At 61.2% G+C, this 13346-nt stretch overlaps 1 protein-coding gene across 1 annotated transcript in view; it reads right to left on the reverse strand.

Moving 5' to 3' along the window:
- Positions 1 to 1704, reverse strand: part of LOC138822150 (fibulin-1) — a 28528-nt gene extending 26824 nt beyond the window's left edge. Inside the window, exon 1 of the mRNA XM_070014711.1 lies at positions 1603 to 1704. Within this exon, the coding sequence (XP_069870812.1) occupies positions 1603 to 1661 (59 nt within the window). The 5' untranslated portion in view covers positions 1662 to 1704. The remainder of the gene's footprint in view (positions 1 to 1602) is intronic.
- Between the last annotated feature and the right edge of the window lie 11642 nt (positions 1705 to 13346).

The following is a 13346-nucleotide window of genomic DNA, read 5'->3' on the forward strand; positions in this document are numbered from 1 at the left end:
ACCACAATCCTCAGATTTCAGCCTCGTGAGTAGCTGGGATGACAGGTGTGAGCCACCGGCGCCCTGCTGCTTAAACTCTTAATTAACCACCAAAAAGCCAGAAGTAGAGCTGTGGTTCAAGTGGCAGAGCACTAGCCTTGAGCAAAAAAGTTAACTGACTGAGCCCAGGCCCTGAGTTCAAGGCAAAGGACCAGTGTGCACACATGTACACACATGCACACACGTGTGCGCGCACACACATACACACCAGTCAGTCTTCAGGAACCGTCTGGGCATGATGAGGCTGAAAGCATGACTCACCTGTCCCCCATGCTCTCTTGGGTTGGAAGTCCCAGGGGAGAGGGGGCACTGGCCACACGGGGCACCCCAGGGTGCCAGGCTGGCCCGCTGCCCCACAGTCCCTGGGCTCCGAATGCAGCCTTGGCCCCAGCCCTCTGACCGCCCCGCCCGGCCCAGACCCTCCCTAACACTGCTACCCTACCCATCTGGGTCTCCAGGGGCGCAATGTAGCAGCCCCCAGCCCCCTGGGACCCAGACTCCTCTCGGTAGCACCCATTTCTCACGCAGACGCGCCATCTCTTTGGCTGCCCAGAGCACAGCTGTGGAGCAGGCCCTGATCTTGCTGGGGACCCGCTCTGCTCCAGCAGTGACAGCCTGGCACCCGCCTCCACAGGCTCCCGCGGCTCCCCTTGGCTCCTCAACTGCCAATGACTCCCTCCCTCACACACAGCCCTGCACAGCCCCTCACCCCGCCGCAGCCCCTCAGCCCACCCCAGGTCAGCCTCCACCAGGGCGCAGGGCTGGACAAGCGGCCCCCACCAGCCCCCTCCACCCCGTCCCGCCTCCCTGGCCCCGCGTTGCTCCTGGCCAATCCGCACAGCCTCTGAGCCTTCCTACTGGCTGTTCTACCCTCTCTCTACCCAGCAGCCGCAGCACCAAGGAACAGCACGCGTTGTACGCGGGACGCTTTGCTCCTGGCTGGCAGGAAGGGATTCAAATCCTGACGTCCCTGCTCGCCAGCTGTGTACACGAGGAAAGCCCCATTTCCTCATCTGAAAACAGGACCCAAAACAAGGTGAAATGTGATCATGTGTGACCAACGCAGAGTGCAGCGTAGGTGCCTCATAAAGGATCATTGTGTGTGTGTGTGCACACGCGCGTGCACGCTGCCCCTGGAGCTTGAACTCAGCAGGGCCTGGGGGCTGAGCTGCCCCTCAGCTTTTTCACTCAATGCTAGCAATCTACCACTTGAACCCCAGCCCCACTTCTGTCTTTTGCTGGTTAATTGGAAATAGAGTCTCATGGGCTTTCCTGCCCAGGCTGCCTTCACACAATGATCCTGAGATCTCAGCCTTTCGAGTAGCTAGGATTACAAGCATGATCACCAGCACCCAGCCAGCCTGCTTTCTTCGGGGGAAGCTGACTTGTCCACAGTGGCAGAGCTGGGACAGACTGGGTTGCAAACCAGATCTTATTTCCAGCCCAGTGAAGGGGACAGAGGCCCAGGGCAGAGTCCCATCCTGTGGGGTTCCTGGGAGCACAGAGGCCGGAGCAGCAGATGGAGGGGCTGGGTCCACCGGAGGGTGGCGGTGAGCAACGTACCTGCACTCCTTCGAATCCGAGGAGTACGGCAGCGAGCAGTCCCTGTGCTGGGTGGCCATTCGCTGTCCATCTGCGCAGCAGGTTTCCAAGGGGACGTCAGCACCCACTGCGAAGGGGAAAGAACCCGCCGATGAGCGTCCATCGCCCTGTAAGCCCGACCCAGCCGGCAGGACAGCAGACACTCAGCACTGCCTTCTGTCCCTCAGCAAAGCGGCACTGAGACGCCCTCGCTGCTCCTCCCAGGAAGGCCTGAGCCGCTCCAACAGGGCCGGCTCGGTACAAGAGGAGTGCCTGCCTCCTCTGGACACACTGTCGCTGAAGATGGGGTGCGCGCTTCATGATCCAGGTAAGAAGAAAGGCAGGCTGTGCTGACAAACATGACCAGACGCCACCCCGGCCAGCCCACAGACTCCTGTCCACTGGAGACGCTCAAAAATGGAGGCCAAGCCAGGAGGGAGACAGACCCGCAGCTTCCCTAGAAACCCGTCGATGGTTCAGACCCGGGCCTCCGTCTCAGGCACCGTGGACCTCGGCCGCAGGGGGGGGGAGGATGCTGCCGGGCAGGGGCGCACTGCGTCATTGGTGGGGTCACCTCGGTCAGGGCCTGCTCAGGAGGCCGCTCTGTGGCTCGGGGAGGAAGACCCACGGTGCCCCGGGGACACAGCCCTTCCCCGGGGCTTGCATGGTGCTGGCGCAGGGGAGGAAGACCCACGGTGCCCCGGGGACACAGCCCTTCCCCGGGGCTAGCATGGTGCTGGCGCAGGGGAGGAAGACCCACGGTGCCCCGGGGACACAGCCCTTCCCCGGGGCTTGCACGGTGGCGGCTGGACCCGACAGCCCGGCCGCCCTGCCTGTCAGGAGGGCAGGGAGCGGGGCTTTCCGGGGCTCTCCCGGAAGGCTCTGCAGCGCCCAGCGGGGGCGGGGGAGGGGGTCCCTGCAGGGGTGGAGCGTCTCCTGGCACCCGCAGCACAGGGGGAGAGTGCTCTTCGTAAGCTCGAGGCCTCCTCAAGCACCTCCAGAAGGGGAGAAGAAACTTCCAGAATCATTCAGGATGGGGAGGGCCAGTGCTGATGGCCAGGAGGAGAGGGGAGCCTCATGTGGCAGGCCCTCTCCTTAATGACTAGTTCAGACCTTCCCTTTTCCCCGGGGGACCCCAAGCTACCTTCTGCGGTGAAAGGTGGGCCTACCCGGTTCTTCCAGGCCCAGGTGTCCCCCAGGAGGCCTGGACCCGGGCCCTCAGCCCGCCCGCCTCACCGTCTTCCCGCACACCACAGCCAGGGGGTGCTGTCTGCTGAGCAAGACGGAGCTCAGATGGAACCGTCTTATCCACGGGCTTCCAAGCCTGCGTGTCATCGTCACGGGCGGACGGCACGTCATTATGGGCTAACGTTGAATTTTCCATTCACTCAGTCATTGGTGCATTCATTCACCCATGTGTCCATTCACTCGCTCGTTCCAGAAGAGCACGAGGGCAGTCCCGGGCACAGCGGGCCAGGGAGCGGATCTGACGGTGAGGACGGCCGCTGAACCCCTCTGAGGTACAGGGAAGCTGGACAGACGCCGGAAACGACCCGAGAAGACAAACACCTCCCCCGTTCCCGTTTATCTCCTGAGTGAGTGCTCACGGGACACTTGTCCGTGTCTGTTCCGCACAGGACGCCTGTGGTTCCGTCCCCGGTGACGGCGGCGTGGTCCTGTGACACCTTGGCCGCTTTCTCCATGCCAACTTCAACCCACACTGCAGCTCCCGCCGCCCCCAGGAGCAGGGGGAGCTGTGGCCAGTCCTGGAGTCCAGGCCCCCCCAGAGGAGCCCCAGCTCCTGCAAGCGGACGCCGCCGGACCTGGGGCTCAGTGCCCAGAGCTGCAGAGCACTGGGAAGGGAGCCTTGCTGGGGGTCAGGGGACTTTGAACTTTATTCTCAGCAGGACAATCAGATGTTAACTTGGAATGAGCCTGGAATGTGGCGCAAATGTTCTGAGCAGCAAGATCCAAGTCTGTGAGCTTGGGGTCTGTGCCCACCTTCCCGGGGCTCCTCGGCTGTTCCCGTACTTTACTCGGAACCCAGGAAGAGCTGGCAAGGGGCTGTGGCCAGGTTGGACTGTGAGGACCCAGGGAGGACATCCCTGACCAACCCTAACCCGCGAAGCCCTGACCTTCACCAGCCCCTGCACGGGAGGCCCGGCCCACGCGCCAGCTCCCAGCCCCCAGCCTCTGAAGTCCACCCAGCTCTCCAGAGCCTTGGAAACCTCGCGCATGTGCGCGTGGAGGAGGAACGGACCACTTCCTCCCCCACGTCCCCAGCCTGGGCCACAGATCGCGTCCACTTCTACCAATAGGAAGAGCAAGCAGCCCTGGGCGGAAGGCAGCGGATGCACAAACTGCACTGCTTCAGGCAGAGTGCCGGCGGAGAGCCGCATGCCCAGGGCCGGACGACACGCGTCCCCCGTGGAAGTGTGGCCCACAACACACCTGCAGAAGGTATAAAACCAGGCAACCTGCCCCCAGCCCCACACAGCGTCAGGAGAGTGACGCGGGTCCCAAGGCCTGCCCCCAGCCCCACACAGCGTCAGGAGAGTGACGCGGGTCCCAAGGCCTGCACGCAGCCCCCAGCCCCCAGCCCCCAGCCCCACACAGCGTCAGGAGAGTGACGCGGATCCCGAGGCCTGCCCCCAGCCCCCAGCCCCACACAGCGTCAGGAGAGTGACGCGGATCCCGAGGCCTGCCCCCAGCCCCCAGCCCCACACAGCGTCAGGAGAGTGACGCGGGTCCCAAGGCCTGCCCCCAGCCCCCAGCCCCCAGCCCCACACAGCGTCAGGAGAGTGACGCGGATCCCAAGGCCTCCACAGCTGCTTCCGACCCCCATTCTCCAACACTGCGAGCCGCATCAAGATCCGTGCATTCGTCCAGGTAAATCCCCTCCAGAGCCCACCCAAGGCCATGCCACACTCCCTGCCCTTTGCTGCCCCGTGCTGCCCAGGCCCTCGGGACCCAGTCCCACTCCTTTCCCCTTTTGGTCTGATGAGCAAAAGCAGCGCCCTCTGCTGGCCTGTCATCCTAGCTACTCAGGAGGCTGAGATGTGAGGATCACAGTTCAAAGGCAGCTCCAGCAGAAAAGTTCATGAGACCCTTATCAATTAACCACCAGAAAAAGCCAGAAGTGGAGCTGTGGCTCAAATGGTAGAGTGCTTCCCTTGAGCCAAAAAGCTCAGGGACAGCGTCCAGGCCCTGAGTTCAAGGCCCAGGACCGGCACAAACGAAACAAAACAAGCCCCTGCCATCCATCATGATATTGCCTCTGGTTCTTGTCATCCAGTGGGGAATCTAAGAGACATAAAATGTGGTCTATGCTCCTGTAAAACGCGGCTAGCCTTCAACCACACGTTTCCATGCAAGACAGTCTTAACAGGTGCTATAGTACACACCTGTAGTCTCGGCTACTTCGAATGCTGAGGCAAGAGGCTCATCTGCTGGGGAGCGGCTAGCCCTGAGCCACAGGGAGGTCAAAGGGGAGCCTAAGATGGAGGACAGGATCCTGAGCTGTTCAAGGAGAGACGCTGTCATTAAGACTCCCTCAGCCCCTGCAGGCGGGGCCTCGGGGCAGCAATGTCGCTCAGCAAGTCCTCAAACACCAACGGCTAATGTTTCCTCACCCGTAGAGAGACCCCACCTTCAGTCCACGCAACTATTACTGCACAAATCAGCCCGAAGCAGCAGGAAAGCCTGCCATCTCTGCCTTCATTTTCGAATTGCCTTTGCTCTACGCCATTCTCTCTGGGCCACTTTGCCATCAGCCTGGGTTCCAAGAAAGACAGAGCTGACAGATGATAACATCTTTATGGGAAGACTGAAACGTCGGCAGACGGCCCCAAATGAGGATAATTAGCTGTAATGACTGGGCTGCACCTGGCGGCTGGAGAAATCCTGAAGCCCTCTCGTGGGAACCAGATCCCTCCCTTCAAGAGATAACAGGCCTCACCTCATCCCTCCCCCTCCCAGTCCTCTAAATACACCGAACCTCTCGTCTGGACCTGGAAGACAGCTAAAGATGAATGCAAATGCCATCTTCATGAGGCTCTGGGCACACTACCATAGATCTAATCGACTTTCCAACCACGATGTTTGCAGCTGGCGAGGATTCCTGCCTTAGCCAGGCACAAGCACCATTAGCTGCGCTGGCCCAGGATTTGAGACCAGAGGCCCGGCTTGGGAAAGCTAACTAGTGAGATTCCATCTCAAAACAAACAAAAACGCTCCGACACTAGCTGAGCTCGAACCATCTACATCAACAGCAACACCTCCCAAAGCTGGGCAAAAGGGAGACAGTGTCCCCAAAGAAAGAACAGAAGGTATTCCCCAGAGGAAGTGGAGGACCCCGTCCCCAGGATGAACAGACGGCCCGCACCCCACCCCAGGGGTGGGGTGTACACACACACACAGAGCTCTGCTGTGTACGCGAATAGACAGCGTAGCTCCAGGGCCTCAGACACCATGTATAACCTGAGACAGCAGCTCAAACTCCCATTTCTCCAGGTGAATTCAACCTTTGCAAAGGGGCGGGGCTGACCTGCGGGTGGGGCCGGAGTGTGGGCATGCTCTCGGACAGCAAACAGACCCCGCCCTTGAAGTAATGGAGAACATGGACGCGTGTCTGCTTTTCTTTTTTTGTGTGCCAGTCCTAGGGCTTGAACTCGGGGCCTTGCCCTCTTGTTTGGCTCTTTTGCACAAGCCGGCCAGGGTTAGGGAATGGAGGAGGAAAGGAAGGAAGGGGCCCGACTCTCCATCTCGACAGGCAATGGGCAACAAACCTTGCCATGGGAGTGGAGGTTGTGCAGGGAGGTGGGGTTGGAGCCGGGCTTTTGTGGGGTCTGAGCAAGGAGACGGAGGTTAGCATTGGGGCTGGAGAGGCGGGGACGTTCCGTTGGGCCCACGATGGAGTGTGGACGGCCAGGCTGGAGTGGGCTGCCCTGCCCAGCCGTGCAGCACGTCCACGCGCAGCTGGGGCTTTGCGTGGGCTGAGGGGGGGGGGCAGGGGGGGCCTTCGGCTATACCTGCCCTCCCAGCCTGTTGGCTGGCTAGAGAGAAGAGGCTCATGCCCTGTGCTGCTCAGGATGGCTTTGAACCAGGATCTTCAGATCTGAGCCTCCTCAGCTGGACGGCAGGTGTGCACCACCAGCACCCAGCTCCACATGGCCTTTCTGCCGCTGGAAGGGATCGGCACGACTGTGGAGGTTAAAGATCCTCTTACACCGCAGGAGCTCTGGGGATGCCCTGAGCGGCCTGGGCTCTGCTAGCGCCCAACGCCCCAGACAGCTCAGCGCCACCGGCCTGCACCCAGAGGCCTGCACACCAGCTCTGCCACGCCATGCATCGCCCCACTGGAGCAAGCCCCGGCCTCAGTTTCCCCACCTATAAGCTAGATAGAAGATTTGGCCAACCCTAGGCCGGGAACTGCGCTGACGAAATTCACCAAAAAAGCTGCCGAAAAATAAAAGGGAAGCAAATGAGTTTAAGGGCAGGTCAGCAGGCCAAGGGTGCGCCTTTGCTTCTGAGACAGAGTCTCCCCTCCAAATTAGGGGGCAGGGTTGTTTATTTACTTATTTCCAGTACTAGGGTTTGAACTCAGGGACTCGCGCTTGCTTGCGGAGCTGGCATGCTGTACCACTTGAGCCAAATCTCCTGCCCTTCTTTTTGCTGGTTATTTTGGAGATTGACCTTTCTGCCCAGGCTGGCTTTGGACAGCAATCCTCCAGGTCTTAACTTCCTAATTAGGATTAGGAGTGACCAGCATGGCTTGTTCTTTATTTTAATCTCCTCATTTAGCAAAATCAAGTGGCAAAGTCCCATGAGCAGGGGCGGGGCGGGGGTGGGGGGACTGAAACACAATGCCAGCACCAGTCCTTTGGATTTCCTCAGCTCAGGCTCAAACCCTCCCGGGTGGATGAATGTTCCAGACTCTGAATGGGATCCTGACTCTACTTGCCAGTCTCTGCCGGGCCCATATCTCCCCAGGGTCCGCATCCTTCTCCTAGGCCACAGCAGAGCTGGAAGGGCCCCAGGGAGTCTAGCCGAAAAGGCCAAGATGCCAATCAGTGTGGCTCTATTGGGCAAAACCCCAACCAAACAGCACCAGGAAAAACTGAGCCCACTCTCTTCCAGGGCCCTGGCCCGGGGCAGCGGCCGAAGCAGGGCTCGGGGAAATCTCAGGACTAACGCCGACAGAGCCCAGGCCCATCTCTTCCAGGCAATTTGGCCTCCCCAGGGGGAGGCAAAGTGAGCGAATGTGCTCCTGGACCTGGACTAGTCAGCTTACCATTGCCGTGCCAAAATGCCCAAGGGAGGGGTTGGAGGTGTGGCTCAGGTGGCAGAGCATCAGCCAAGGATCAAACGCATCAGATACCGAGTGTAAGGGGAAAGGGAGGAAGACAGACAGAGACTGATGTGGTCCCCTGTCCCCAGGACCCCACTCCCTTCACCCAGGTCCTCATCCTATGAGGTCAGAGTCTTCATGGGTGCAATGACTTCCCGATCCCTGCTGCCTGGGGAGCAAGCCTTCCTCACCGGAGCGCGGGGGGGGGGGGGGGGGGGGTTCCCACCCAGATCCCAGCAGCTGTCACAGGGCAGCCCTGAGCTGCGGCCCTGCGCTGCCTGGGTGCAGAGGGGCTAAGAAAAGGGAATCAGCCAGGAGGAAGCGGGAGGGAGGGGGGCGGCAGGGAGGGAGGGGGGCAGAGGGCAGGGAGGGGGGCAGAGGGCAGGGAGGGGGCAGAGGGCAGGGAGGGGGCAGAGGGCAGGGAGGGGGGGCAGAGGGCAGGGAGGGGGGCAGAGGGCAGGGAGGGGGCAGAGGGCAGGGAGGGGGGGCAGAGGGCAGGGAGGGGGGCGGAGGGCAGGGAGGGGGCAGAGGGCAGAGAGGGGGCAGAGGGCAGGGAGGGAGGCAGAGGGCAGGGAGGGGGGCAGAGGGCAGGGAGGGGGCCGGAGGGCAGGGAGGGGGGCGGAGGGCAGGGGGGGCAGAGGGCAGGGAGGGGGGGCAGAGGGCAGGGAGGGGGGGCAGAGGGCAGGGAGGGGGGCGGAGGGCAGGGAGGGGGCAGAGGGCAGAGAGGGGGGCAGAGGGCAGGGAGGGGGGCGGAGGGCAGGGAGGGGGGCAGAGGGCAGGGAGGGGGCCAGAGGGCAGGGAGGGGGCAGAGGGCAGGGAGGGGGGGCAGAGGGCAGGGAGGGGGGCAGAGGGCAGGGAGGGGGGCGGAGGGCAGGGAGGGGGGCAGAGGGCAGGGAGGGGGCCAGAGGGCAGGGAGGGGGCCAGAGGGCAGGGAGGGGGGCAGAGGGCAGGGAGGGGGGCAGAGGGCAGGGAGGGGGCCGGAGGGCAGGGAGGGGGGCGGAGGGCAGGGGGGGCAGAGGGCAGGGAGGGGGGGCAGAGGGCAGGGGGGGCAGAGGGCAGGGAGGGGGGCAGAGGGCAGGGAGGGGGGCAGAGGGCAGAGAGGGGGCAGAGGGCAGGGAGGGGGGCAGAGGGCAGGGAGGGGGGCAGAGGGCAGGGGGGGCAGAGGGCAGGGAGGGGGGCAGAGGGCAGGGGGGGCGGCAGAGGGCAGGGAGGGGGGCAGAGGGCAGGGAGGGGGGCAGAGGGCAGGGGGGGCGGCAGAAGGCAGGGAGGGGGCAGAGGGCAGGGAGGGGGGCAGAGGGCAGGGAGGGGGGCAGAGGGCAGGGAGGGGGGCAGAGGGCAGGGAGGGGGGCAGAGGGCAGGGGGGGCGGCAGAGGGCAGGGAGGGGGGCAGAGGGCAGGGAGGGGGGCAAAGGGCAGGGAGGGGGGCAGAGGGCAGGGAGGGGGGCAGAGGGCAGGGAGGGAGGCAGAGGGCAGGGAGGGGGGGCAGAGGGCAGGGAGGGGGGCAGAGGGCTCAGCCCAGAGGGTGAGACTTGTCCTTCTGCAGCTCAGACGTGGGCAGCCACATGTGAAATACACATTCACACACACCCGTGTACACTCACACACGCACTCACATTCACACACACACATCCACGCACTCACATTCCTACACACACATCCACGCACTCACATTCCTACGCACACCCGTGTACACTCACACACGCACTCACATTCCTACGCACACCCGTGTACACACACACACGCACTCACATTCCTACACACACATCCATGTTCCCACACTCACACATTTGCACAGTGCCCCACCTGGCTCCAAGGGGAGCCTAAGCTGCTGGCATCTCCTGGGTGCCATTCACCCTGCCGCCTTGGCCGCGCATGCCTGCTAACGGCCCTGCGCCTGGGGAGGCCCCCAGCCCTTCCCCTACAGGAGCGCGCGTGCGCGCACACACACACGCACGCACACGCACGCACGCACACGCACGCACACGCGCGCACACGCACATACGCGCACACACATGCACGCGCGCACACGCACACGCACGCGTACACGTGCACACGCACATGCACGCACGCGCACACGCGCGCACACGCACACACGCACGCATGCGCACACACACGCGCGCACACACACGATTGCTCTATGTCCTTTCTCTTTGCTTTGTGTTTGCCAGTGCCGGGGTGTGAACTCTGGGCTATGCACTCTACCATGAGCCACATCTCCACATCTGGGTCCTTTCTTGGTGGGGGTCAGGTCTCTGCCTTTGCACTCATGGTCCACCCTCTACTTAGCAGCGGGAAGATGAGGAGAGGCTGCATTTCAGTGCACACTCCGCCCTGGGGCTGCCTCAGGCAGTCGCTCGGACTCTTGGGTGGTGGAGCTGTGAGGACAGCAGAGATTGAGGAAGTGGCCCCAGGCCACTCTGGCCAGCTGCAGCCGCAGCAGCTGCATCTCTGCCTCTAAAGCTGCCCTCCCCCCCCCCCCCCTGCCCTTCCTGTTGGAAACCCAGTGCCTCCACCCCTACCATCTGAAGCTGGACTTTAGCAGCCTGAGAGTCTGTGTGTGCCTTTCCTGGGACTTGAACTCGGAGCCTGGGCACCATCCCTCTGCATATTTTGCTCAAGGCTAGCGTTGCACTGCCAGCTCTTTGGTGGTGAATTGGAGATAAGCGTCTTCCTTCTCAAGGACTTTCCTGCCCAGGCTGGCTTGGAACCACGATCCTCAGATCTCAGCCTCTTGGGTAGCTAGGACTACAGCCATGAGTCACTGGCACCTAACTGGCCCGAGATTTCTTCAGTCCTGGTTAGGATGCGATGCCAGAGCTGAATTCCTTAGCAGCTGTGCACCTGGGTCACGCCACCTGGCCTCGGCGTCCTTCGGGCACGCTGGGGACCACGGCAGGGTCCCGTCCGTGAGCAGGAGTATGCGGGCGCCGTGGGGAGTCACACACCACGCAGGGCCCCGCGGGCAGGGCGAAAGGCACTAGTCTGAGCTGCAAGGACAGGCATCTGGTTCTACCCCCCTCGAACCACAGACAGTTGGCAGTTTGGCCAAGAATGGGCCCCAAGAGAACTGTCAAGCCCAAGCAAGACGCAGGTGACAGGATGCAGACAAAAAAGGGGTTCAGGAAAGAAATGCTGGGTCCCATGAACATGAACGAAGCCAGCAATAACAATACCCAGATGAACGAAGCCAGCAATAACAATACCCAGAGCAGGCCTCGCCCTCCGCCCCGGCAAAGCAGACTGCCACCACCATCGCTCACCAGCTCTCACGCCACTCAGACCGAAGCAGCGCCTTCTCCTAACTCCTTCCAGCGCAGGTCCCCCCTTGTGCCCCCAGACACACAGACAGACAGACAGACAGACAGACAGACACACACACACACACACACACACCGCAGCAACAGGCACTCAGCCTTGGCCTTGGTCAGAACCAGCCCTGCCAGCCTCAGCAGCGCACGGGCAGACGCCCGACCCATCCCCAGGCCCTCCCTCAGCCGCCCGGGCCCGAAGGGGCTCTCATTTCAGGAAGCTGCAGAAGGCTTCCCCTCCCCGCACTGCTGTTTTGTTCTGTGGCCACGGCTGAGGTCATGGTGGAGACCGGAACCACCCAGGGCCTGCCAGAGTGTTTATGAATTAAATTGTGACTGGATTCTTTTGCAAGAGGAAAAAAAAAAATCTTTTGTGGCATAAAATGCAACGACGAAACTGTCCTGTGCTCGGTGAGGAGTATTTCCCTCAAAGTCACCTGCAAAGCTGGCTTGTCCAGCATGGCCCTGGCTCTTCAGGGGGTAGCAGCTGGGGGGGGGGAGGAAGGGATGGGGAGGGCCTGTGCCCTGCATGAGGACAGGGTAGGATGCCAGCAAGCTCCCTAAAATGCCCTGATTTTCTCCGGCCAACTTGGCCTTTCCTCTGGTCCTTGCCCCTGCCAGGAACACTTCCACCCACCACGCGCAGCCCGGCCCACCAACTCGGCCAAGATGGCTGCAGCCTCCAAGTACACACTGCTCCTCCGGGACATCCGTCCAGACTGCCACAGTGAGGGCTTGGGTTTGTTTTTCTGGAGCTCCTAAAGAATGAGTCTCCTTCCCAGCCAGCTGCAGTGTCTGAGCTGTGTGACCTTCACCACAGGGGCCCTGTGTAGAGAGCTGCGAGAGGCCGCACCTGGAAGATGGCGCCGGCTGCTGCCCTCCGCCTTCCCGATGGCGAGTGCTCTCGTGGTAAACAACTCCTGATATGGCTAAGGCAAAGAATCTGGCTTGCTTCTGTGCACCTGAACCTATTGGCGGTTCCCACGTGGCGTATCAGGGTTGGCTACCCAGCGGGTATTTAAGGCTGTGGGGAATTCTCCCCGGGGTTGGGGTCAGAAGATTACTAAAAGGTCCTGAATAAACTGCGGAGAGAAGAGTCCGGTGTCGCGTCGTCATTACCGGCCGAGGCGGTAGCGACACGTGGTGGCCCGTACGGGGACTCAGCCACAACCCCAACGGGGACTCAGAACTCTCTGTGGTCAGGGTGGTGCACCGGTAAGTTCCCAGGTAAAAGGGGAATCCGCCACAAGAGCGGGGATAAGTCCCCAGGTAAAAGGGGAATCCGCCACAAGAGCGGGGATAAGTCCCCAGGTAAAAGGGGAATCCGCCACAAGAGCGGGGATAAGTCCCCAGGTAAAAGGGGAATCCGCCACAAGAGCGGGGAGTAAGTTCCCAAGTAAAAGGGGAATCCGCCACAAGAGCGGGGGGATTTTTGCTCTTCTCGGTAGATAAAGAGAGAGTGAGAACCCGGGGCTAGTCAGTAGAGTAGCCAAAAGTGAAAGTAAAAGCTTGTTTACCAGCTTTAAATGTTTGAAACATGGGCGCTTCTTTTTCGCACCCAATTTTTTTGGCTCTCAATGAGCTACTGCACTCAAAAAAGTTAAAAATAAAAAAGAGTACTTTAGAGAGATTTTTGAATGAATGTGACACCGTTGCCCCATGGTTCGCTGTCTCTGGAAGCCTCACGGTGGCCTCTTGGGAGAAACTAGGGAGGGACCTAGATTTTGCCTCTGAACAAGGAACGCTTAAGAGCGGAGTGAGACCAATATGGAAACTGATAAGAGGCTGTCTCCAGGACCAGCGTTGCAGTGAGGCGGTAGAGAATGGTCAGGCCGCCTTAGAAATGCTGCAGGAAGAAAGATCAGAAAGGGCAGACAGCGAAAAGGAGGAGAGCAGGGGGGGGTCATGCCCTGATTTTGCCGAACTAGAGACCTCTGAGTCTACAGACTCAGAGGAACTACAATCACTCATAGAACAAATAGAAAAAACAAAGATAAGAAAGAGGAGGAAAGGGAAGGAGAGAGAGGACCCAAATAAAGACGAATGCACGCCCTTCGTGCACCACCCCAC

This window comes from Dipodomys merriami, unplaced genomic scaffold (assembly GCF_024711535.1).
Source record: "Dipodomys merriami isolate MVZ:Mamm:240054 unplaced genomic scaffold, mDipMer1.0.p SCAF_990, whole genome shotgun sequence".
Lineage (NCBI taxonomy): Eukaryota > Metazoa > Chordata > Mammalia > Rodentia > Heteromyidae > Dipodomys > Dipodomys merriami.